We start from the raw sequence: 25,836 nt of genomic DNA on the forward strand, positions 1-25,836 counted from the left end.
CTGCTAAAAATTGGTGGGGTCAGGATTCAAATTGAGGTCCATTAAACTAAAAGCTTATGTTCTTCCACTGCTTCTCTAATAGATTTATTTATTGCGTTACTATTCTAAGCAAGGCACTTGCACTTAGCACTGTAAATTAATTACTCAACTCTCTCAACACTACTTTGGTAGTGGTGTTATTGCCCCCTTTGTAATGACAAAGAAGCTAAGGTTCCTAGACGTTAGCCAACTTCCCCAAGGCCATACAGCCTTGGAGTAAGGAAGGAAATGGTTCAAGTGTCTGTAAGCGGCAAGGGCTCGCGTGTTTGGCTTCCCATCGCTGTAAGCTGTAAGAATTAAAATGCAATGCATGTGCCTGCTAGTAAACAGTAAACAGATGGGAGCGAGTACTCTACGTGAGAGTGTACGGCTGACGCTGCATTAGAGCTGAGATCAGTGCATTTGCAAGTGTCCTGAGAAGCAGCATAAGCGCGCCATAATACAAGGGGCTCGCCTCCATAGAGAGAGAGGGAGGGGGAGGGGGAGGCGGAGGGGAGGGAGAGATGCGCACGCGCACAGAAGCCCTGCAAATTTGGGGAGGTCATCCCGCCTCTAGGGGGTGCCACGCGAGCCTGGTCAGGGTCCCAAGCCGGCAGCACGCTCTTTCGCTTTCACCAGTGCTGAGGCTCTCGGGATCCGGTGGGAAAACAGCTTCTTCAGGTGAGAGGTTCCAGATCTCTGGGGGCGGGGACGCAGGGAATGGGAAAAGCGGAGCCCGGCTAGGTGACCAGTCCAGAAAGCCGCCTGCTCCTGGGAGCCAAACCAACTCCCTTTCTACCGCTGAGGTAACGCAAGAACGGGCGGTGTCTGGTTTCGGAGCGGCAGCAAGGGAAGGTCCCGCTTCGTGGGCGGGGTTGAAGGCGGGGAGGTCCGGCAGGGGACGCGCTGTCACTCTGGCTCCATCCCCGCTTCCTGGTCAGCGTCCCGCCCCCTCGTGTGCCGGCTCCCTGCCTGCGCCTAGCACTTGGGAACGCGGATTCCTCTCTCTCTGGGAGGGTCCTTCCCTCCCTCCACCCTCTGCTTTCTCCTCAGGTGAGGCCTCCATGGAGCGGTTCCTGGCCCAGTTGTGCGGCACCAGCGCGTTGCAGCCGCTGCCTGTGTGGGAGGGGGACACCACCGGCCACTGCTTCACCCAGCTGGTGCTCAGCGCCCTGCCCCACGCGCTCCTCGCTGTGCTCAGTGCCTGCCACTGGGGCAACCCGAGGTGGGTAGAGACGGGTGCAAGACATCTGTCCTTGTGTTCTTGCAGACCTCACTCGAAACCCACATCTCCGCCGAAGTGTAACCGAAATAGTGAGATCTCTGGAGTAGGGGGCAAAGTAGGATAAAATGTGGGCGTAACCGCTTTGCAGCAGTGTGGCTGTTTGGGGGCAAGTTACCTGGCTTCCCTGAGCCTCGTAACATTGTTGGGAGATTTAAATTAGATAATGCATTTAAGCATATAGTGCAGTGCCTGGCACATTTTTAAAGGCCTGATGCATGGTAGAAATCATCACTTTTGTAGATTTTCAGATGCGCAAACACAGTTGTCATGAATTGGAGGCAAAAGTGGGTGAGCAATGTTTTTAAGCCAAAAAGGTTAACGTGTGCCGAAGATGTTGGACCAGTTTCTCACCACTTCCATCTAGGAAACCTCAGTGTTTCTAGGCTAAGAAAAGCATATGTACTCGTTGGAGAGGAAGCAGTCAGTAGAAGAGAAGAGCAAAATCAGAACCTTAATCCTTCCTGAATTTGGGGCTATAAGGTGTAGGTGCTAAACTCACCTTGATTTTGTACTTAGTTCCTGTATGTCTAGATATGGCTAAAGTTAATCTCACTCTGGCTACTGATAAGGCAGGAGGAATGTCTGGTCTGTCTTTGGGAGTCCCTAGTCTAATGGGCAGACTATGTCCTTACCTAAGATGAGTTAGAGGATGATGAATCCCTTCCTTGTGTAGGAGAGGCTTCAGAATTGCTTGGTCTGGGAGGAATCCTGATTCGTCTCTTATGCAGAGACAAAAGTCTGGAGAAGGTTAGTCAGTCAGCACAGAGTGACACTGACTAACTCAGAAGGATTATCTGTGCTCAGAGGAGTATCTTTTAAAAGTTGGCCTAGTCCTTTGTGAACTCGCAGTGTAAGGAGAAGGCAAGAAAGACCAACATGTAATCCACAGAAATTGTGGTTATCTCACTTCATTTAACAGATTTTTGCAAGTTGCTGTAAAGGTTTAGAGAGATCCAGAATCTCAGACAGGAAAGGACCTCAGAGGGCTTTGGGTCCAGACTCCTCACTGCTCACTGTGCTGATGAGGAAAATGAGATGCAGAGAAGGAAAGAGTCTTGCCTGAGTTCATAAGACTGGTTAATGGCCAGCTTGGAGCCAGTGTACCAGCCTCCAAGGGCTCACAATGTTCTTCTGTCCCCACGTCTTAGAAAAAAGAATTATTGAAGGTTGACTTTTATCTGAATATAAACCCCTCCATATAACTGTGATCACTGAATTTTTTAAAGGAAACCCAAAACATTTTAACCTACAATTAAAATTTTCAGTAACCCAGCCCTGCCAACAACAAAGGGAATACAGATTTGTATGTTTTTATATGAACCTCTTCTTATATGACCCTTCAAGGTGTTCTGATATGTACTGTTGCAGGTGTGTTTTCCTGCACTTGATTTTTTAAAAAATTAATTAATTATTGGCTGCATTGGGTCTTCATTGCTGCGCGTGGACTTTCTCTAATTGCAGCGAGCAGGGGCTACTCTTCATTGTGGTGCGCGGGCTTCTCATTGCAGTGACTTCTCTTGTTGCGGAGCACAGGCTGTAGGCACGCGGGCTCAGTAGTTGTGGCTCGCGGGCTCTAGAACACAGGCTCAGTAGTTGTGGTGCACGGGCTTAGTTGCTCTGTGGCATGTGGGATCTTCCCGGACCAGGGCTCAAACCCATGTCCCCTGCATTGGCAGGCGGATTCTTAACCACTGTGCCACCAGGGAAGTCCCCTGTACTTGATTTTTAATGCAGGCAGATAACCCTTTTGTTTATTAAAAACGTTTTTTGCAAGCCAAGATGATACAAACAAAACTGAAAAGAGGTTTTTCTTCAGCTAATGGAGTCACAAAAATGATCCACACCATCTTCTACAATCATTGGAGAAACAGAGAGTATAATATTCTGAGGCTTCAGAAAATTTAGGCTATAGTGTTAGTGTATAGAAGCTGTATGTAAGTCAAATTTTTATCCATCTAATAGTGCTTCGGATGAATTTAAGGGTTATTTTATGTAGATACTTTTGTAAAAATGAAAACTCATCTCTTAGTTGTTATCTGTAGGAAAATTTAGGTTTCTGGGGGTTTTTTTGTTTGTCTTTTGGGTTTTTTTGTAATTAAGGTCTTCATGTTCCATACAACCTTAACTCAGAATTTTTTATTTCTGTGGCAAAAGAATGACGAGAAATGGTATAGGTAGATTAGAAAAATGGGTTAGGTTAATCCAGGAAGATTTCCTGGGAGAAAAGGCCCTGAGTTCCAGAGTAAAATGGGATGGAAATAAGGTATACAGGCAGGAAAGGGAGTTGATTCCCTCTAGGTAAGTGAGTTACTGGAGGTATGTCTGGGCCCTGAGTCAGCCCCAATATGCCTCCTTTTCTCTTTTCCCCCTTGTCCCCAGGAATCCAGGTTACATCCCATGCTGCAGTCCTGGCTGGCGGGTCCGACTTGCAGCCTCCTTCGTGCTCTCCATTTTTCCACTGCTAGACCTCTTTCCAGTCGTTTTGCCACCAGGGGCAGGCCCAGGGCCCATAGGGCTAGAGGTGCTGGCCGGGGGCGTGTCAGCTGTGGCCTGGATCAGCCACAGCCTGGCCCTGTGGGTGTTGGCTCATTCCCCTCATGGCCGCTCCCGGGGGCCCTTGGCCTTGACTCTGACTGCCTTCCTGCCAGCCCCAGCCCTAGTGCTGACCCTGCTATGGCACTGCCAGCGAGGCACACTTCTGCCTCCACTTCTCCCAGGGCCCCTCTCCCGCCTATGCCTTCTCATCCTGCAGCTGGCTGCACTCTTGGCCTATGGACTGGGCTGGGCAGTCCCTGGGCGGCCACAGGAACCCTGGGCCCAGGAGCCCCTCCTCTCCGAGGGACAGGAACCCGAGGTAGCTGAAGATGGGGAGAGCTGGCTGTCACGCTTTTCCTATGCCTGGCTGGCACCATTGCTGGCCCGTGGGGCCCGTGGAGAGCTCCGGCAGCCCCAGGACACTTGCCGCCTCCCCGACAGGCTGCACCCAACCTACCTAGACCGTGTCTTCCAGGCACAATGGCAGGAGGGGGCCCGAATGTGGAGGGCCCTGTATGGGGCCTTGGGGCAGCGCTACCTGGCACTTGGACTGCTGAAGCTGGTGGGGACCATGCTGGGATTCTCAGGACCCTTGCTACTGTCCCTACTGGTGGGCTTCCTGGAGGAGGGGCAGGAGCCACTAAGCAATGGCCTGCTCTATGCCCTGGGGCTGGCCGGTGGGGCCGTTCTGGGCGCCGTGCTGCAGAATCAGTATGGGTATGAGGTGCGGAAGGTGACACTTCAGGCACGGGGGGCTGTGCTGAACATCCTGTACCGAAAGGCTTTACAGCTGGGGCCCAGACGCCCTCCTTCTGGGGAGGTCCTGAACCTACTAGGCACCGACTCTGAGCGGCTGCTCAGCTTTGCTGGGAGCTTCCATGAGGCCTGGGGCCTGCCCCTGCAGCTGGCCATTACCCTCTACCTGCTGGACCAGCAGGTGGATGTGGCCTTCGTGGGTGGTCTGATCCTGGCACTGCTGCTGGTTCCCGTCAACAAAGTGATTGCCACCCGAATCATGGCCAGCAACCAGGAGATGCTACAGCACAAGGATGCGCGGGTTAAGGTGAGGGGCCGCTTGGGGTCCCTCAGTCATCCAGAGTCCCCAGGTCCCAGCATCCTGGTCCCCAGGTCCTCCCATGCACTGTGCCTGAGAGAGTGAGTGTGATCTAGAGGTTAAGAGCTCAAACTGGAGAAAAACAGACATGGGTTCACATCCCAACCCTACCACTTACTAATTTAATCACTTCAGACAAGTCACTTAACCTCTTTGGGACTCCACTTCCTCATCTGTAAAACGAGGATAATAATAGCTTGCCTCATAACATAGTTGGAGGATCGTATGAGATACTGCTTGGCAAGTGCCAGTCACAAAGTAAGCACTAAGTAAGTGTAGCCTGTTAGTAATATTATAGTATTAGCTCATGCAGCCCTAAGAGCAACCCTAGGAGGTAGGAAGTAACCTGTCTGGGGCCAAATGGGATTTTAGTGTTAGAGCCAGGACCCAATCTCCCACCTCCTCATCTCAGGCACAGAGCATCCCACAACCGCATGTGAAGAGGCCTAGGAGAACCCCAGCTACCTCTTAGGGGTGGGCTGTGGGGAAAGGAGTAGGTCTCTCTCCTGCCTGGGCCAACTCTAGTTGTGAGGGTCTGGCTGGGTCAGTTCTGGGTTGTGCAGTGATTGTGGTACCTTTACAGAGGGGATGGGATGGTGGGCTTAGGGGTCCATATAGCGTAGTTGTCAACCTCTTACTGGAATAGCTCCGAGTGCTAATGGGGAGGGGGGTGTCTCTGAAAGCTGGTTACGGCATGAGGCCTTTTTCCCTACCCATGACAGCTATTGACTAGTCTCCAGGGCCACCTGGGAAGGCTCCCAGTGCCTCCCTGGCTTGCAGGCTGGGGATTTTTGAATGTTAGGATACAAGGAGTTCCTCTGGCCCTTGCCTGTCTTGCCTGGCCCTGTCGTCTGCCTGACCCTGGGCTGTGGTGTGCCTTCCTACACCTGTATACTCCTATAGGAATAGTTCCTATACCACCCGACCCCCCCCTTTACTTTCCACCGCTTCATCTAGGAAGGTGGGAGGATTCCAGCTCCAACCTGCCCCCAGCTGGAGCATATGGGGGCTCAGAATACTTGACATCTTGTGCCAGGAGCCTGGGGGAGACTGAGCAGAGGAGAACACACGTGAGCAGTGTCTCCACTTTGTACTGCTCTCTTGTGCCCACCCCTAGCTCGTGACAGAGCTGCTGAGTGGCATTCGTGTCATCAAGTTCTTCGGGTGGGAGCAGGCGCTGGGGGCCCGTGTAGAGGCCTGCCGAGCTCGAGAGCTGGGGCGACTCTGGGTCATCAAGTACCTGGATGCAGCCTGTGTGTACCTGTGGGCTGCCCTGCCAGTCGTCATCTCCATCGTCATCTTCATCACCTACGTCCTCATGGGGCACCAGCTCACTGCCACCAAGGTGAGGACCAGGAGGGGAGGGGACGGCTGTAGGAATGCATGGGAGGGAAGCAGCAGCACGGAGACTGCAGTGGAGTGAGGGGTGGACTGGGGCCCTCAGTGCTGGCTGGGAAGGAGGGATGGAGGGTCCCTGGCTGCCTTATCCTTTCCCAACCAAGGAGAAATTCTCTGAAGGGACCCTTCATCTGGGGCCTCGGATATATAACCCTTCCCTCTGCGAAGGAATTCCTTTTTTTCCTCTCCTCTTCCTCTCCTACTTCTGGTTAGGTCCCCTTACCCTCATTCTGATGGCCTTGGAGGAAAAGTTCACGATCCAGTGCAAGGTGGATCCAGTGCTGGGTATAGCCAGGTGATGTTGCTACTTGGAAATTCTGAGAAGGTCTCAGAGTGAGCTAGGTGTTTGTGCTTATCAGGGAGCAACCTGGATCCCTGGAGGAGTATCTGGAATTTCTGGGATTCTTGGACTGGCCACCTCTGCCACCTCTAACCCAAGATTGTCCAGCTAACTCCTCAGTTTTGCTGCTGCCCTGTTTTCCCCTCCACAGACCTGTCTGCAGGGCCACCCATAGAGCAGGCCTTCAGATAATTCCCGAGCTTCAGGTGATGCTCCAACCCTTCCCCCCACCTTCGACCCCACTTAGGTGTTCACGGCCCTGGCACTGGTGCACATGCTTATTCTTCCCCTCAACAACTTCCCTTGGGTGATCAATGGCCTCCTGGAGGCCAAAGTGTCCCTGGACCGGATCCAGCGTTTCCTCGACCTTCCCAACCACAGCCCCCAGGCCTACTACAGCCCAGGTAATGGGAAGCTGGAGGGCAGAACCTGGCACAGGGGAGGAGGGAACTGTAGCCACTTGGTTGCTGTACACAGATGCTGCCAAGAGGAGCCAGAGGCAGCAGAATTTAGGCGGGGCAGGTGGCCATTTCCTGGGGGAGAATCCTCAGACCAAGACTGAGGCTGCATTAGCCCTGGGCAGGTAGATTGTGGATTAGAAGCCCCAGCTGAGTGGCTTCTTCCTTGTTCAGATCCTCCGACAGAGCCATCTACAGCCTTGGAGCTACATGAAGCCCTCTTCTCCTGGGACCCAGTTGGAACCAGCCAGGAGACCTTCATCAGTCACCTCGAAGTGAAGAAGGTTGGTTGGTCAGACGCCCTAGTAGAAGCACCAGACTAACGAGGGACATGCAAGCTCAGTGACCGATAAACAAGGACAGAGCCAATCGTAGCAAGATGGCCCCGTGGCTCTAATTACTGAGGGAAGGAGATGATACCTTATCTGTGAATGTCAGTTTTCTAACACACAGCCGCTTCAGAGCAGTCACATCTCTCCCTGGTCACCAGACCATTCACATCTACCCAGTCCAGTCCAACAATTGCATTTTTCTCTCCGTGTCCCTCAGGGGCCGTCAAGTTCGGAACAGACCCCAGAACTTATCCAGCATCTTCCCCAGGCTAGGGACCTCCGGGAGAGGCCCAGCAGCCCCTCCTCAGAAGGATTTTGCAAATGGTATAGATAATCCTCTATTTAGCCTGGTGAAAAGGAATCACACCCTGTGACTCACACCCTGGCATACATCATCAAAGAAGCACTTGAAAGAACATTCCTGGCAGGACGGCAGCTCCTCTTCACCGAGTCCTGAGTTTTCACTCTCCCCTGACCCATGTCCAACCCTTTGCCCCACAGCTCAACCCAGCGTTCTCCAGTGGAGCCTGAACTGCCTCTGCCGCATTTGGCTCATGTTTCTGGCTTGGGCTGAATGTTTTGTTTTTCCTCTTAGTTCAGGCAAGACAAGGCTGGAATTTTTGAAAGGAATTTTACAAATGTGTCAGTTGGGGCTTTTTTGGATATAAGTCATAGAAACCCACTGGAGCTAGCTTAAGCCAACAAGAATTTGTAAGAAGGATATAGAGATGAATTGCGGAATCCACAGGCAGGCACGTGGGCAGATCTCAGCAGCAGCCCAGAGCCAGGCCTCGACTCGCCGAGCTGCTCCTTCCGTCTGCTTCTCTTTCTGTATCTGCCTCATTCTTCTCTCTCTGTGGACCTGCTCTCCACTGAGCAGAAGACAGGCCTGCAGAGAGCCCTTCCACTTACAGGCCACAGCCAGAAAGGGGGAGGCTTCCCAGGGAAGGGTCTCAGGTTGGTCTGGTGTCCACTCGAAGATAGGCTAACCCTGGCTGGCAGTGTGGGACATCACAGACAGAGCTGCTAGGAGCCCCACCTGTTTCTATGGAAGGAGTTTTTTTCTGTTGTGTACAGTGAGATAGCTCCATGAATGTATGTTACAACTAAGCAAGGAAGGGAGCACAGAGAATTTTAAACTGCAAATCACAGAAATGGGTACCTGTGCAAAACATTGTTTTTGCCCTGAGCTATTAGAAATCTAGCTGCAGGGACTTCCCAGGTGGCGCAGTGGCTAAGAATCTGCCTGCCAGTGCAGGGGACACGGGTTCAAGCCCTGGTCCAGGAAGATCCCACATGCCGCGGAGCAACTAAGCCCGTGCACCACAACTACTGAACCTGCTCTCTACAGCCCGCGAGCCACAACTACTGAGCCTGCAAGCCACAACTACTGAAGCCCGCACGCCTAGAGCCCATGCTCCGCAACAAGAGAAGCCACCGCAATGAGAAGCTCGCGCAGCACAACGAAGAGTAGCCCCCCTCACCGCAACTAGAGAAAGCGCAAGCACAGCAACGAAGACCCAACACAGCCAAAAATAAATAAATAAATTTATCAAAAAAAAGAAAAAAAAAAGAAATCTAGGTGCAGGTGGAGTTAGCCAGCCCAACATCCAGGCCCCAAAGCCTGGAGTCCTTCCTTCCCCTCATCCCATCCTGGGTCGCCTGCCTCAGAGCTTTCCTTGCTAGTTCTCGGGCAGTTTTCCTCCCATGCTCTCTGGCACACTCCTGCTCTCCAAAGACCCTTCACACAGTGAAACTGATGCTTCTCTGAGCGGAGAGTAAAACACCCTACTCCCCTGGGGCCACACAGCATCTGTCACTGAGGCACAGCTCAGCCTGTGGGGTGGAGAATTCTTTCCCTCCAGGCTAACTGGGGCCTAGAGAGAAGCTTCCATGGGATGATTGCTATCCCAGGGCCTCAGGAGGGAGACCTGACATTTGTGTGGCTTCCCTGCAGGGTATGCTGGTGGGCATCGTGGGGAAGGTGGGCTGCGGGAAGAGCTCACTGCTGGCTGCCATCGCGGGAGAGCTGCACAGGTAAGCAACTTCCAGCGCCCCGTGTCTTCAGCTCTGCCCTTCGTCAGCACTTTCCTGGCTCCTGCTACATGGTGGACACCTTTTTAGAGGCCACAGGATGCCAGGATGAGCAAGACATGGTCCCTTTCTTGGGAGAGTTTTCAGTCTGTAAAGGGGAAGGAAGTGAAAGTGGGTTCTCAAAACCATCACCACAGAGTGTTAGAAGTGCTGTAATAGTGAGTGAAGAAATAAATGGAAACAGCCGGCATCAGCTACTCTTTCAGAAAGTGTGCTTGTGCACGGGAGGGATCCAGAGAGGAGCAGAGGTGTGAGGGAGGGCCTTATTTCATGGTGAGAATGAAGAGTGCAGGGTGGTGGCCACACTCTCTTCTGAGCACCTCGACATATGACAGCTGCTTGGCTGCAGCCAAAGAGCAATTTCTTCCCTTCCCAGTCCAGAGTGAGCCTCCAGCCTCATTAGGACCCCTCGACCTCAGTGGCTGCCAATCTAGAGAGCCATGTGACATGGAACGGGACCCCGTGTAAAAGACAGCAATCTGGAGAGGCTTCTGAGAGGCAGGGGCTGAGCAGGAAGGGGACCAGCGGGGAGCCAGCCTCCCAAGCTGCTGGCCTGGCTCTCTGCAGGCAGCGTGGGCGGGTGGCAGTGTGGAGGCTGTCCAAAGGCTTTGGCCTGGCCACCCAGGAACCCTGGATCCAGTTTGCCACCATCCGAGACAACATCCTCTTTGGGAAGACGTTTGATGCCCAGCTGTACAAGGAAGTGCTGGAAGCCTGTGCCCTCGACGATGACCTCAGCGTGAGTGCCTGGCCGCCCACTTCCCCGCATCCCTAACACCGCAGGTCAGAGGCTTGCTTCTCTGGGAAGGGGTTGCTTGTACTCAGGCATCATTTACCCAGGACTGGCCATCAGGCTTTGGTCCTCCCAGAGTGTCCAGCTTCTGCACAGGGCCTGGGGGTGGGTGGTGGAGACTGGGTGTTCCACACAGCAGCCGTGGGAACCCTGCAGCCTCTGGGACTAGGGGAGGGTTTCCTCTGAGGCTTAGCTCTCTGTAGGTCTGGCTAATGGTTCTGATTCAAGAGGCCTTCTCCCACCTCCCACTGGAAGAGTCAAGGTTATTCTAGAGAAGTCTGGCAAGCCCATCAGACCACCCCCCCACATCCAGAATGCTAAATTTAAGGGGGATGAGAGTCCAGCTTTCTCCCGTGACTTTCCGCCCCAACCCCCATATCCCCTGCAGGACTGTCATCAGCACTACCCTGTCCAGGTAGATGTGGAACTTCCCAGGAAAGGAGGACCTTTGACTCCAACCATGGAGCATCTTATGTCCACTTACCATTTCTTTCTACATCAGGCATTTCCCAAATGTCTCCTGGGTACAGGGAACTGTTCTGGGTACTAAGAAAAGAAATGAATCACAAAGCTTTTCCCTCAGGGGAGCCACCATCTGGTCGACCACAGGTGCTTCCTCTGGTATGGGGACCCCTTAGCTAAGGAGACCTCTCCCAAGGCCACAGGGTACCTCTTCCAAGGCTTGGGATACCTTCTTTCTCTAAAAACCTAGGAAAGTTTCACTTTGAATTTGGCCATCTTCATCCTTGCCTGTTAAAAAGGCAGGGTAGTGAGTGTGACGGAGTGGTTAAGAATCTACATTCGTGTCCTGCCCTTTACTAGCTGTGGAATGACTTTGGGCAGGGTACTTACTCTGAGCTTTGGTCTCATCTGTGAAAATGAAATAACATCAACTTCATAAGGTTGCCATGGGGATCAGATGAGATGATGCCTGTAATGTGCTCAGCACATAGAAAGTGTTCAACAGGGGACTTCCCTGGCAGTCCAGTTGTTAAGACTCCGCGCTTCCACTGCAGGAGCCACGGGTTTGATCCCAGGTCGGGGAACTAAGATTCTGCATGCTGCGTGGCGCAGCCAGAAAAACAAAAAACAAAAAAAGGAAAGCTTATTAAAAATTCCTCAAGAAAAAAAAAAGAAAAAAAAACGTGTTCAACAAATGCTCGTTTTTGTTGGAGTTGTGGTTTGTCCCCTCTGGCTCACATACCCCAAATTCAAGTCCAGTCTCCTCAAGCTCCCTGGCTCTCTGACCCCCGCCATCTTTTCCCTGCAGAGGGGTAGGAAATGGGGTGGAAAGTACTGGGGAGCTCGCTGACCAATGCTGCGGGGCCTGTCCTGTCAGATCCTGCCTGCTGGGGACCAGACAGAGGTGGGGGAGAAGGGTGTGACCCTCAGCGGGGGACAGTGTGCCCGGATTGCCCTTGCTCGTGCCGTCTACCAGGTAAGTTGAAGATGGGGGAGTCCGGAGCCTCGGGAGCTTGGCTGGGGAGGGGGCAGTGTGGGGATATTTTCATCGGCATCCGGTTTCTTCCCTCCCCCCTGCATGCTCCTAAGGTGTTGGTCCCTTGGCCATCCCATCCCCCTTTTGTAGATTGAAGGCAGAATTAAAGGCCCTTTAAAAAGCATTATGTGGCTTGAGGCACTGGGACCCAGCAAAGCTGAGCACTGGTCCTGGGGCACTGGCCTTGCGTGACTGGAGGGAAGTCCACCCTGTGGTCTCACCACCTTCTTTACTGCTGTAGGGGTAGCCCCAGAGTTCCTCTCAACCGTATTCCCGGACGGCCTCAAGATCACGTCCTAGGAGAGGTCTGGGTTCTGGCCAAAGGACTTGGTACCCATGGTGCCCCCACCTCTCCCTAGGAAAAGGAGCTCTATCTCCTCGATGACCCTCTGGCCGCCGTGGATGCGGACGTGGCCAACCACCTGCTGCACAGGTGCATCCTGGGAGTGCTGAGCCACACCACGCGGCTGCTGTGCACCCACCGCACCGAGTACCTGGAGAGGGCTGACGTGGTGCTGCTGATGGAGGCTGGGCACCTCGTCCAGGCTGGTAATGTGGGCCACCAGGGTGGGAGCCCGGCTGAGTGAGGGAGCCATCTGCTCGGGTCCGACGGATGGATTGTCAAGTGCAGACTCTGCCACCCCCTCTGTGTGTGATCGGGCCCCGTCATACTTCTGTCTAGTGGGAGACCCTCTTCTGCCTTCACAAAACTGGTGTGAGGAACAGAGAGCAGGAGGGAAAGGAGCCTGTGGCTTTGTGACGCAGGCTTTGTGACTGGGAGCTTTGGGAACTTACAGGCCCAGGATCTCAGAGAACAGTTTGATGTCCTTGGAGAAAGGAAAGCAGTCAGGTTTAGAACAATCATTTTATTTAAAAACAAATAAACAGAAACTCTGATGGATTATTATCCAGAGGGACATGACCACTGGCACATTCACTGGAGAGAAACAGGAGCAAATGAAGCTCCACCAGCGTGTTAGGAGTTACAGGAAGCATGAGGAGAAAGCCCAGCGGTAGTGAGAGGTGCCTCTGGACAGGGTTCTCACAGGTGGCCGTGACTCTCCTCCCAGGGGTGAACATTTTCTGTCTGTGCTGATCGGACTCCAGACACAGAGGGATGGACTTGATGGTCCTGCTCAGGGTCTGTGGGTCCAGGGCACAGCCCTGCTAGGGTAGGTCAGGGAGGGGGTCCAAAGAGCATGGGAGGTGGATTGGCTCACATGTTTAGAAAGGCATAGAATATACCCAGAAGAGCCCCCTCCTAATCTCTCCTGCTGCCTTCCAGGGCCCCCCTCTGAGATCCTGCCATTGGTACAAGCTGCCCCCAAAGCCTGGGCTGAGGATGGACAAGAGTCTGACCCAGGTACGGCCCGGGGTGAGAGGAAAGAGGCTGCTCTTCGCCACCACACTTGAAGGGAGATGTTTCTAGGAAGCTTGCCTGCCCCTGAAAACACTAAGGTTTTCAACTGTCATCCTGCAAGCTTAATCCCCCCCACCCACCTCTCTGATTCTCACAGTCACAGCCCAATCAGTACAGAACCCAGAGAAAACAAAGGAGGGGCTGGAGGTGGAGGAGAGCACGTCTGGCCGCCTGCTGCAGGAAGAAAGCAAGAAGGAGGGTGCCGTGGCCTTCCACGTGTACCGCGCATACTGGAGGGCCATGGGCTGGGGCCTGGCCCTCGCCATCCTCTTCTCTCTGCTCCTCATGCAAGGTAGGAGTAAAGCCTGCAGGCCTTCATCCCACCCACAGCCCTGTCGCCTAGGTCCCCATCACATCCATCACCTTGTACTAATCATTACAAAGCCCAGACACTCACCATGTGTGGGCGACAGCTGGGACAAGGGACATGTCCCCAATTCTGAGGGTCCCAGGGACCGGGGGCGGGGGGGGAGCGGGGATGCTCCGTAGCCATCTTCTGATCTGCCCCCAAGGCTGTCTCCCGTTCTGCAGATTCAAGATCACGCTCTCCCCAGAGCTGAAGGGTGATGGGCCCAGGAAGGAAGTGCACACTGGGGAGGACATGGGGTGGGGACAAGGTGGGGAGGGCTGGGGGTGAAGGAGGGTAGAAACCAGAGTCGAGAGCAGAGGAAGGGGGTGTCTGAATAGAAAGAAGATGAGCTGTCTGGCAGCTTTCTCCTTCCCATCCCCACCCAGCAACCAGGAACTCGGCTGACTGGTGGCTCTCCCACTGGATCTCTCAGCTGGAGGCTGCCAAGAATAGCTCCCAGGAGGCGCCAGCTCCCAGCAGCCTGGGCTCCGCAGGGCCACTGTCTGCCCAGTTGCTCTCCTTCTCCCCCGGAAGCCTCTAGTGAGTGGCTGGGGCCAGGAGCAGGCCTGGGGCTCTCAGAGTGGTTGCCAGGCAGGGAGTGAGTTGGGGGGCTGGTGCTCCAGGGCCTGTGTCTCCTGGAGGGTGGGGAGCAGTGGCGTTGGGCGGGGGGGCGTGGGGAAGGGACCCCTGAGTGGCCCCACTTTTGGTTACCCACAGCCCCCTCCCCACCACCCAGCACCTCAGTGTTCCCACTGCCCAAAGCTGCCCCCAATGGCTCCTCAGACATCCGTTTTTACCTCACCGTGTATGCGACCATTGCTGGCGTCAACTCCCTCTGCACCCTTCTCCGGGCAGTGCTCTTTGCAGCGGGCACCCTCCGAGCAGCTGCCACCCTGCACCGCCGCCTGCTGAGTCGAGTCCTCATGGTGAGGGGATGGGAGGGTGGGGGTGGCATGGGGGGCCCTTCCCGGTACCTGGGCTCCATCAGGGGCCCATCCCCCCTCCTGGTCCTCAGGAGAAAACAGCACCTCACAGATGCGTGCAGCACTTGAGACCTGGAGAGGCCAAGAGCAGAGCAGCTGCCTGGGTTCAAACCCAACCAATTACTTAGGCCTATAGCTTTCTCATCTATAAAGTGGGGAGAAGAGAATCTTCCTCAGGTTTACTTCCGTTTTTTACTTCAGGCGCAGAGGACTGAGTTAATCACCCCTTAGTTCATGTGAGATCCCTTTTTAATTTTATGTATTGATCCATTCCTATTTATCTGCAAACCCTGTTTTCATTTCCTCTTCTTTCCTTGATAAGCAGCCATCCTAGGTGTGTTTAATATGTATCTTTTTGGCTTTTTGCAAAATGCCTGTGTTTTGTGTGCACATAGTTTTATAAATGACATTCCTTTTCTCACAGTTTTTATTTAGAGCTCTTCTAAGGTCCATCCCTGTTGCTGTGTGTATATATAGTCTGTTGCTTGCCCCATAGGTCATTATGAGGATTAATCAGTACATGGAAAGTGCTTAGGATAGTGCCTGGCATATACTAAGTGCCCAATTAGCAATTATTATTAACGATGTTGTTATTATTACGAAGCTCTTTTTTTGTCTGTTATCTTATTAGGGCCTCATTATAACCCTGTGAGATGGGTACTATTATCATCATTTTACAGATGAGGAAACAGGCTCTGAGAGTGTGTGCAACCTGGGCAAGGCTAGTTCTGTGGCCGTGAACCCAGGACATGTGGGTCTTTCCCTTGCCTCTCCGGGAGCAGCTGCCCACTGTCTGCCCACATCTTCAGGCTGTGAAGGAATTAATTTCTCATAAGCTGGCTTTAGGAAATGCTTCAGCAAGTCTTTTGACCTAGTGTCCTGCCTTAAGATAGGACTGATCCCCAAGTAAAGGCAGAGAGTTGGGGGACAGGGAAGGTGGGGAAAGGGAAAGGGTCTTTGAGACCGTATCTCCCAGTAGTAAGTAGTCTAAATAGCTAGCAGTTACCAAGCACCTGCTCCGTGGCAGGCAGACCCTGCTAAGCTCCTGACTGCTGTCTACGTGGCTTCAATCCTGCTGTCAGCCCCGGGAGGTGCAGTTTCATTACTACTATCCTCCTTTTTGAGATGAGGGACAGGGGCCTTGAGGAGATGAAGCCCCCTTACCTGGGGTCTCACATCTGGTAAGTGGCAGGGCTGGAATCCAAGAAGCAGTCTGACTCCAGAGCCTGAGCGCTTGACCATGGGATAGTATGGACTTTGACCGCTGCCCTCACCACTCTGTCCTGCCATGGGCAATCAGGATGTTCCTCCTAACGTCTAACTAAATCTCACTCATGGCCTGAAGACTCCATCTTCTGGAAAGAGATTAGCTACCTGCCCTTGAAAGGGTGGGTAGGCACGTCTAGCACAGAAGTAGAGGGGTGGCCAGCCTGACCTCTCAGGGTCCCCACTAGCCAGAGGGATGGGAGAGACTCTCTCTTTCCCACATGGGGTATTCTTCCTCTGAGCTCCTCCAGCCCCCGCTCAGTGCCCCCAAACTCTGGGGACACTTTACTCCTTTCCTACTCTCTACCTTGGGCCTTTCTCCCCAGCCCACCTCCCCCGGGGGCTGCCTCCACGGCTTCTCCGCTGGCCCCTGCCCTGGCCCACCCACACCCCTTCTCCCAGGCGCCAGTGACTTTCTTCGACTCCACGCCCACGGGCCGGGTCCTCAACCGCTTTTCCTCCGACGTGGCCTGTGCGGATGACAGCCTGCCCTTCATCCTCAACATCCTCCTGGCCAACGCGGCAGGCCTGCTGGGCCTCCTGGCTGTGCTGGGCTCTGGCCTGCCCTGGCTGCTGCTGCTGCTGCCGCCTTTGAGCCTCATCCACTATCGCGTGCAGCGCCACTACAGGGCCTCCTCGAGGGAGCTGCGGCGCCTGGGCAGCCTCACCCTGTCTCCTCTCTACACCCACCTGGCCGACACCTTGGCCGGCCTCCCTGTGCTCCGGGCCACCGGCACCACCCACAGGTGTGTGAGGTCCGCCGCCTCCAACCAGTGCGAGGGGGGTGAGGTGCTGGGGGGAGGGGGGAAGAGGGACCCCTGAGAAGAAGGGGGGTGGGTCTCAGTCTCCTGAGAAGGGAAGGGTGGGTGAGGGCATAGGGGGAAGAGGAAGGAAACAGAAAAGGGGGAGAGTGACGCTGAGCAGACCCCTACAGGAGAGCACATTGGCTCCTGCGTACCACTGAGGTGCGGCCTGTGGACGTGCAGGTCAGCCCCGAGGAGGAGGCATTCTACGGGCAGGGAGTCTGGACGGGTCGGTGCAGCTGTGGCGTGGCCTCCCCCAGGTTTGAGGAGGAGAACCAGAGACTCCTGGAGCTAAACCAGAGGTGCCAGTTTGCTGCCAGCGCCACGATGCAGTGGCTGGACATTCGGCTACAGTTCATGGGGGCCGCAGTGGTCAGCGCCATCGCAGGCATCGCCCTGGTGCAGCACCAGCAGGGCCTCGCCAACCCAGGTGCCGCCCCGGGACCCTTCACTCTCACCTCAGAAGCGTGTTATTCCCAGCACCTGCCCCAGACCTCTCCTTGCACTGCCCCCCGCCGCCCCCAGCCCCAAGCATTTTCACCTCCCAACCAGGGTTCCCTGTGAGGATGTGTTGTAATTCTCATCACCCGCATTTTAGAGTTGAGGAAACTTGAGTCTCAAGGAGTCACTCACCCTGGTGGTCGTGGATCTGGGACTAGTCAAGTCTTCTGATCTCCGCCCCTCCCTGCTCACCCATCCTCATCACTTAGCAACCGGCCCTAGCCCCTCTGCCTTCCACCCGTCCTCCCTCGTAGCCTTTCCACTCTGCTGCAGCCAGCCTCCTGTGGGCCTGGTCTGGCTCCTGCATCTTCCTCCTTCAGTGCCAGCTTCCTCTAAATGCCCACGGTCCACAGCTCAGGGTTCGCCCGTTCTGCCCAGCCATCCCCACACACATCCCAGCATCCAAGCCTCCCCTGGCAATTGTGTTCCCTTCCCCCAGGACTCGTGGGCCTGTCACTGTCCTACGCCCTGTCCCTGACGGGCCTGCTCTCCGGCTTGGTGAGCAGCTTCACACAGACAGAAGCCATGCTGGTGAGCGTCGAGCGGCTGGAGGAATACTCCTGTGACCTGCCCCAGGAGCCCCAGGGCCAGCGGCCGCAGGTAGCCTGCGCCCTCACCCCAGCCTGGGTGCTAGAACCCTGAAGGATCCTTCTGACGGCCCCAGTCTCTCCCCCAGTTCCTTTCCTTGTGCCCCTCACCATTTTTCTCAGCTCCTGTACCGTCCCCTGTGATCTCCCTGATTTTTGTGTCCATCCCCCGATCAGTCCTCATTTCCCCCACCTCTACTCTCACAGCATCCATCCCTCATTCCTCTCCCTTCCTTCCACTTTCTTCATTCCTCCCCATCTCACCCATCTCCCTCCCTCTCCCACCCACGGACCCCACCAGCTGGGCATTGGCTGGCTGAGCCAGGGGAGCGTGGAGTTCCAGGATGTGGTGTTGGTGTACCGGCCAGGGCTGCCCAATGCCCTGGATGGGGTGACCTTCTGCGTACAGCCTGGAGAGAAGCTGGGCATCGTGGGCCGCACGGGCTCTGGCAAGTCTTCCCTGTTGTTGGTGCTCTTTCGGCTGCTAGAGCCCAGTTCTGGGCGAGTGCTGCTGGACGGCGTGGACACCAGCCAGCTGGAGCTGGCCGAGCTCAGGTCCGGGGGAGGGAGGAGAGGCGACCAGACTACTGGCACTTAGAGGAAGGCCCAGTTAGGAAGGCTTTATATAAACTCAGGGCAGACAGGGTTGATCAGGAGGTGAGACGGAGGATGGGACAAGCAGGCGAGGATAGTGAGCTGCCAGTGCTCAGGTCGGGGTTCATAGCTGTGGTCCTAAGGTTTTCACCTTCCCAGGTTCACCTTGTGCTTCCCAGCATACACCTTCCACTCTAGACCACCAGTCACTGCCTCCTGAGTCGGAGCCTCCCAGGTGCTGTGACCTCGGGCTTGGCAGGCGGCGCTTGGGACAGCTGGAGACCTGGGCCAGTTGCCTCTGGCCACAAGGGGTCTCATCTGGAGCTAAACACCCCTCCCAACCACGTTGCCCTAGTATCATTTTTTCTGAGTTCCATGACATGGAAAAAGGTAGGGATGCTCTGTCCTAAAGCCCATTACTGATCCCAGGCCCTGGCCCTGGCCTTCCTGCCTTCTCTTCTAACCTGTGGTGGCCATAGGTTGACCATATGGCTCCTCAGGACCCAATTTCAGGCCCACTTCCAACCTTGAAGCATCCCCTACCCAGTCATTCCTTGGTCCCCTCTGGTCATTCCTTGCCATCCACTGCTGTCCCGTGATTGGAGTCAGTGCCATACGGTTTAGCTCATGCTTGTTCTGTTTTGCCCCTCAGTGAGATGTAATTTCCTTAAGGGCAGAGTCTAGGCCTTTGGTTTCTTTGGAATTCCTCATAGCACTGGCACAGTTCTAGGTACATGGCTGACCAAGCGGGAAACAGGATGGGGGTTATGTTCAGGTCTTATCCCCAAGCTTTTCTGAAGGGCTGGACCTATAGCTAAAACCTGTGCTGGGAGCAGAAGTGGCCACATCTCCAGCCAAGACCCCATGTCCTGTCCCCTTCTCATCCCCCAGATCCCAGCTGGCTATCATCCCCCAGGAGCCCTTTTTGTTCAGTGGAACTGTTCGGGAAAACCTGGACCCCCGGGGTCTGTATGAGGACAGGGCCCTGTGGCAGGCCCTGGAGCAGTGCCACCTGAGTGAGGTGATCATATCTATGGGTGAGTTCTAGGTCCTGTCCTGCATGGTGGCAGGAGTGAGCAGGGAGGGGGCTGAGGGAGGCTCAGAACCCAGGAGTGAAGATGCTGTGCTTTTCAGGTGGTCTGGATGGTGAGCTGGGCGAGGGGGGCCGGAGCTTATCTCTGGGGCAGAGGCAGCTGCTGTGTCTGGCCAGGGCTCTCCTCACAGATGCCAAGGTAAGACAAGAGAAAGGGACATTCGAGAGGGCCAGGAAGAAGGCAGGGGACATGTGAGGGGTGGGGGGTGAGGAAGTGGACTGGGGAGAGGTCTCAAGGGACCTAGTTAGTTTTTCTTTTAGAGCTGGAGGTGGGGAGCTGTGGGCTGGCCTGCGCCAGACCGGGAGGTGGGGGCTGGGGCTTATGTAGCAGCCATGGCTGACCTTCTTCTCCCTCCTCCCCCCTCATCCTCTCCACATGGTCCAGATCTTGTGTATCGACGAGGCCACAGCAAGCGTGGACCAGAAGACAGACCAGCTGCTCCAGCAGACCATCTGTAAACGCTTTGCCAACAAGACAGTGCTGACCATCGCCCACAGGTGTGTAGGCATCCAGAGTGAGAATCTAATCAGGGCCTAAGGTGTCATGGACCCATAGCCTCCCTTCCTTTCAGGAACCCCAGGGGTCAGGGCTCTAGAGATTCCAACCCCCATGAATCTCAGCTCCGTGTTCTCCAGGCACCAACCCAGGCCCTTTGTAGCGCATTGTCTGAGGGAGCCTGCAGCCCCTCCCCTGGCACAGAGCCAGGGGCTGAAGCCTGTGGGGCAGGCTGGTGCTGTCCAGAGGAGAAGAGGAGGGAAAGCAGGTCAGCTTTCTCTAGGGCGTTGTCCTCCATCCCCACGCTGACCACCCTCTCCCACGCAGGCTCAACACGATCCTGAACTCGGACCGGGTGCTGGTGCTGCAAGCCGGGAGGGTGGCGGAGCTGGACTCCCCCGCCGTCCTGCGCAGCCAGCCCCACTCACTGTTCCAGCAGCTGCTGCAGAGCAGCCAGCAGGGAGCCCGCTCTTCTCCCTGAGGGCCCCGAGTCCCCGCCCCACAGGGCCTCCCTCTGTCCTACCCACTGCTGCCTGCAACAGGGGGGCCTGCCGCTTGTTTACACCCCTCTGTGGCTCTACCTCTCTCTCACCTCCGCAGAGGGGAAAAGGGTACCCTGGGTTCCTCTTTACAAACCACTCCTTCTCGGGGGCAGTGTCCCGCGGCTTCCCCAGAAGCAGGCCTCTGCTCTGGCCTTCTTGCATCTGGGACTCCGGGCGGATTTTTTCTGGCAAAGGAGCCCACATGCACTTCCATAGTTTTATTTGATAAAATTCCCATCTTACACTCTGTGTATTAAAAAAATAATATTTCTGGCATGAGGCTGAGGTCCCTCAGTGTTGTGTACTCCAGCTGAGGGGTGGCGAGAAAGGGCCAATCCAGTCTGAGTGGCAGAGGAGGTGAAGGAGGGGGCAGGAAAGCCCCCACCGCCATCACAGTGCTGTGGTCTTCCCAGGCTCAGGGGGCAAGTCAGGCGGCAGGGGGAGCCCTGCCGACAGCATGCTAACCTGACACTCCTGGTCCTGGCGCGCCGGGGCGTAGTGTGGGGCAGGGTAGCAACAGGGTCCAGGGGGGCAGACACCCCGGCGCCAGGCTCTCAGGGTCAGCAACACCGTGGACAGGACCAGAGCGGCAGTGACAGCCCCAAACAGCACCACAGCCACCAGGCTAGACTCGCCCAGCCTGGCCTCTTGCCTCCGCACTACCTCCTTCACGGAGATGCGCAGCAGACCAGCGCCCCCGCTGTGGGGAACAGGCCCCGTGGCAGGTACCACCACAGCTGAGGTGGGCCCCGGGGGGATGTCCGCTATGGTGGCGGGATCTGGGACGGGTAAGACTAGCTCACAAGTCTTGCCACCATAGCCACTTGGGCAGAGACAGTCAAAGTCATGGACCCGGTCCCGACAGCGGGCCCCTCTCTGGCATGGGCGGCTGGCACAGTCATCCAGGTTGATGGTGCAGAAGCGCCCAGCAAAGCCCTCAGGGCAGAGGCAGGAGAAGCGGTTGATGCCGTCCAGGCAGGTGGCGCCGTTAGCACAAGGCCGCATCAGACAGTCGTCCACGTTCACCTCGCAGCGGGCACCCACAAAGCCCGCCAAGCAGTGGCATGTGAAGTTGAGGGCAAAGCCCTGGTCATCCTGGCACTGCCCGCCATTCCGGCATGGGGAGCTGAGTGGGGTGGGAGAGGGCATTTTACCGACTGCCATCTGCAGGGTAGCCCAGGTTGACATCCTGATCACTGCCACCACTACCACCCCCCTTCTAGCTATGTCACCTTGAGCCACTTTTCTGTGAGCCTCAAATGCCTCATTTTAAAAATAGGATTAGAGGAATTCCCTGGCGATCTGGTGGTTAGGACTCTGTGCTTTCACTGCCAAGGGCCTGTGTTCGTTCGATCCCTGGTTGAGGAACTAAGATCCCACAAGCTGCACAGCACGGCCAACAAATAAATGAAATTTTAAAATAAATAAGTTTTTAAAAAAATAAAAATGGGATAAGAGCAGTACCCAGCTTCCCAAATGGTAAGGGTTAGATGAGATAATCCAGGGTCAAGCAGGTAGCAGAGGGCCTGGCCCCAAAGCAAGGCTCAAGGCAAGTGTACAATTATTATCCACGCAGGCTCTCGGGCTTAAGGTGGAAATGAGGAAGAGTCCAGACCTGTAGGCCATTTCCCCATTCACCACGAGGCATAAGGCTGCCGCGTGGAACAACTTTAGGGGCTGCATGCCACCCTTCCTGGGAGGATGAGGGGAGTCCTAGGCCCTCAGCCTCCCCACCCAGGGGAGTCACACATTGATGTGTTACACCTCCAGCCCCTGTAGATTTTTGTTGTTGGAGAAATGGTTCACATGGTACCAAAAAAGTTGAGAAACCCTACGGATACTCTGACAGACTGGATTTTATCTTCGAGTACCCCCGTGTGGGACTTCTGACTGTCAGCCCTAACACTGCCCCACCATACTCTCAACAGTCCTCTCTCCTCCATCACCAGATCCTCATCTAACCTGGGGCCAGCACTCACCCTGCCTGCTCACAGGGTCCGGCCTTGCGCTCACAGTCACGCCCGTGGAAGCCTGGTGGGCACACACAGTGGTACTTGCCGCCCCCATCATATACGCACTGGCCTCCGTTCCGGCAGGGGGACTGTGTGGTACAGATGTGCTCATCTGGAGAGGAGACAAGGAGGGCTCGGAGTTAGCCCCTCATGTCTGGCACCCAGACCTGCCCAGGCCCCACCCAAAGCTCTGTGAGTGTGGCTCATACTACAATCCCAGCCTGGGCTGGTACAGTGTAGTGGGGGAAAACAACACTGAGTTTGGAGTCGGGAGGCACTCAGCCCTGGCCCTGTTAGTCTGTCTCAAAGTGCCTTTGGGCAAGTTGTATCTTGTCTGTAGATCTCAGTTTCCTCATCTGTAATATGAGTACAGTTTTCCGTAGGTGTCTTGCCTACCACATGGGGTTGTGTTTAGGACCAGTTCAGACAACAGATAGGTATAAAGTCTAAAATTATAAGCTACCATATATTTTCGGGTTTGAGCCAGACACAAGAGGCGCTCAATAAATAAGGATGGATGTTCTCCTAAGACACATGGGGTCCCCAGACAACAGCTACCCTCGCTACTCCCCTACCTTTGTCACAGAACTTGCCTGCCCAGCCACTGTGACAGATGCACTGCCAGGGCTGGTGGCAGGTACCATGCTGGCAGCCAGGCATCCTCACACAGCGCTCACAGTGCAGCCCCTCCCAGCCTGGGTCACACCTGATGGGGAGAAGCACAGGGTCAGGGCTCTGGGTAGAAGGATGTGAAGAAATGCAGGAGGCAAGATCAGAGCTTCTAGGAAACAGACCAATATGACAGCCCCCAAGGGAAAGCAGGCCTATCCCAGGTTGATACAGGGCTGTGCAGGGTCACGGGACACATATATGGTATCAGACCATCAGACACTAGCATTCAAGTCCTGGTTCTGCACTTTGTCTAACCTTTCTGAGCCTCAGTTTTTTCATCTGTAAACTGGGGATACACTTGGCAGGGATGTGTTGAGGAAATTACGATGATGTCTGTAAGTGCCCCCAGCACCACTCCTGGCATGTCTGAGGTGCTTAGAAACATTTTTTTAAAAAGAGTGACCTTGAAAGGTCATCAGGACTATTTTCCTACCCTGATTCCAGGGCAAAGGCCTGCTCTACTTCGGAGAGTCCCAAGCACCCTCAGCCCCTCCAGGACTTTGCCCTGTCAGCTCATTTCCTTATGACCAGACACACTTTCCTCCTGCTGCAGAATTTGCCCAACCCCACCCCACTGAGTCAATTACTCAAATTCATCAGAAAAGACTCTCGTAAGCGCTTCTCCCCAGCAACCCTTGCAACAGCCTTTCTTTTCCAGGCTAAACCAATTCTCTTTATGTGTTTCCTTTATCTCCCCTTTTCCTTATGGCTCCCACTCTCCACACTCCCTCAAGCTTCGGGTCTTTCTCCTGGTATCTTGAAGAGGAATGTTGCAGAATACCTGGTTGGGAGAGTGAAGTGGGGAGCCATAAGCTAGAAGAAGCAAAGGAGAGGCAAGGCAAAGGGGAACTGGGGAGGGGTAAGCACAGGGTGAGGGGCTGGCCTTCGGCTCTGTGTGCCACGTGCACGAGGGGATGGGGAGAGAGCAGTAGAGTCTTAAGCCCCTAAACATTCTGCTCTGGGGCTTGAGCTGGTTGTGGGTGTGGAGGCCTGGGAAATGTGGAGCACAGCGTTTGGGAACACGTGCTCGGAGAGGTACCTGCAGGAGCCATCAGGTGCACAGCAGCCATGGGCCAGGTCACAGTGGGAGCTGCAGTCATCAGCTGCAAGAGATTGATGTGAGAGGGGTGAGCCCGAGGTCAGCGTTCAGCTGCCTGAGATGCGGGGCTAGGGAGAGGATGCAGGGTCCCAGTGATTGGGTGGACTCAGCTCTGGGACAGGGCAGAACAGAGACTCATCCCATTCCAAAGGGATGTCCTGGGTGTCGCCAACCCCGCGGGTCGGAGCGCCTGCAGTGCCATCTCTGGCCGGCAGAGGTCAACGTGCAAGCGAGGGACAGCCGGACAGGGCCGCGACCTGAGCCCAGGGGAGCGCTCACCTCGGGCAGGCTTTACGGGTGCCCCCAGGATGCACAACAGGCACACGAGATGTAGGCAGCGGCAGCCGCTGGGCATGGTCAGCGCCGGCCCCGGGAGGGACAGACGGACCGCCGGACGTGCGGACACCTGTGGGACGGCACAGGCTGGGAGGCGGCCGGACGCGGAGATAGCGGCACAGATTCCGGTTCCGAGTGATACGAGCCGAGAGGGGAGAGGGGCGTCCAGACAGAAAAAGTCGGTGGGGGCAGCGGAGGGCGGGGGTTGGGAAGGTTTGAGCAGACGAGGGGATTGGAGACAGGAACCGGGAGCGGGCTCTGTAGGAAGAAGGTGAAGGATGGGCAGCGCAGAGCGAGGTCAGGACACTGGAAGGGCCGGGGAACGCAGTCGGACGGAGGGGGACAGGGAACAGCGCCGAGGGGCGTCCTCGAGCACGGGGGCGACGCGGGGGCTGGTTCCCGGCAGCGAGCAGTCTCTGCCCCCCACCTCCGACTCCCCGCAGGACTTGCTCCTGCATCCCCTTCCTACCTCCGCGGCACTCGGCTCGGCCACGGCGCGGGGCCTGGGCACCCCAGAGCGCCCCCAGCCCAGCGCGCCCCTGCCCTCGCGCTCCTCACCTCGGGCTGGGAGGCGGCGCGCCCCGGGGCGCAGAGCGAGGCCGGATCCGACGGACTCAGACGAGGGGCTGGGCCGGGGCGCTGGGCCGCCCCTAGCGGGTCGCGGGGCCGGGCTCCCAGGCGGCTGCCATGCGAGCCAGCCCTGGGGAATCTGGGGCTCAAGGCGACCCCGAGCGGCGGCGGCGGCGGCGGCGGCTCTTCGCACGCGCTCAGGCCGCCTGCCAGGGGCGGCGTGTGCCGGCGGAGCCCGCCTCCCCCCTCCCCTCCCGGGCCGCAGCCGGCCCGCCCCCCACCCGCCCGGCGCCCGGCGCCCGGCGCCCGTCGCCCACCCCTGGCGACGCACCACGCACGACCGCCCCGGCGCTCACCCTTCCTCTGGGCCTCGCGCTCTCCTGGGACCCCACCCTCCGCAGCCGCCCGACCTCTCCGCACCTCCCTCTCTCTGATGGGAGGAGGAAATTATGGGAGTCTAAATGGGAGCAGACTGTAAAGGGTCGGCCAAATGTGCGCAGCCGTTATTCTCCATCTCACATCTCTGCGTTCGTGACCCGCACTGCTCACCCCACGCCCCACCTCTGCTCTCACCAGCCCGCTTCCCATCACGCTTCTCATATATATCCCATGCACATTCAGGACATACTTGCCGCTCCTGGCCCTCCT

At 55.9% G+C, this 25,836-nt stretch overlaps 2 protein-coding genes across 6 annotated transcripts; one reads left to right on the plus strand and one right to left on the minus strand.

The window, feature by feature from the left end:
* The first annotated feature begins 626 nt into the window (after positions 1-626).
* ABCC10 (ATP binding cassette subfamily C member 10) lies at positions 627-20,761 on the plus strand. 2 transcript variants are annotated; one of them, XM_007193769.2, is made up of 22 exons: positions 627-699; positions 1,072-1,243; positions 3,683-4,901; positions 6,070-6,297; positions 6,938-7,094; positions 7,323-7,432; positions 9,438-9,517; positions 10,142-10,313; positions 11,707-11,805; positions 12,225-12,414; positions 13,151-13,228; positions 13,383-13,577; positions 14,021-14,174; positions 14,371-14,560; positions 16,286-16,629; positions 16,947-17,116; positions 17,627-17,787; positions 18,076-18,329; positions 19,260-19,405; positions 19,503-19,600; positions 19,847-19,959; positions 20,285-20,761. In XM_007193769.2, exons 2-22 carry the CDS (start codon positions 1,083-1,085, stop codon positions 20,436-20,438), a joined length of 4,473 nt encoding a protein of 1,490 aa, XP_007193831.2. In that variant the 5' UTR covers positions 627-699; positions 1,072-1,082; the 3' UTR covers positions 20,439-20,761. The 2 variants fall into 2 exon arrangements, with proteins under 2 accessions (XP_007193831.2, XP_007193830.2); XM_007193768.2 differs by having other exon boundaries at positions 661-824.
* Positions 20,703-25,592, minus strand: DLK2 (delta like non-canonical Notch ligand 2). Of its 4 annotated transcripts, none has more exons than XM_057555222.1 (6): positions 25,545-25,592; positions 24,562-24,688; positions 24,223-24,286; positions 23,087-23,217; positions 22,479-22,623; positions 20,703-21,625 (listed from the first exon to the last, which is right to left on the minus strand). In XM_057555222.1, exons 2-6 carry the CDS (start codon positions 24,635-24,637, stop codon positions 20,890-20,892), a joined length of 1,152 nt encoding a protein of 383 aa, XP_057411205.1. In that variant the 5' UTR covers positions 24,638-24,688; positions 25,545-25,592; the 3' UTR covers positions 20,703-20,889. The 4 variants fall into 4 exon arrangements, with proteins under 4 accessions (XP_057411205.1, XP_057411202.1, XP_057411204.1 ...); XM_057555219.1 differs by lacking the exon at positions 25,545-25,592 and adding an exon at positions 25,177-25,403 and having other exon boundaries at positions 24,562-24,876; XM_057555221.1 differs by lacking the exon at positions 25,545-25,592 and adding an exon at positions 25,088-25,403.
* Positions 25,593-25,836: the final 244 nt, after the last annotated feature.

Source organism: Balaenoptera acutorostrata, chromosome 10 (genome assembly GCF_949987535.1).
Source record: "Balaenoptera acutorostrata chromosome 10, mBalAcu1.1, whole genome shotgun sequence".
Taxonomy (NCBI): domain Eukaryota; kingdom Metazoa; phylum Chordata; class Mammalia; order Artiodactyla; family Balaenopteridae; genus Balaenoptera; species Balaenoptera acutorostrata.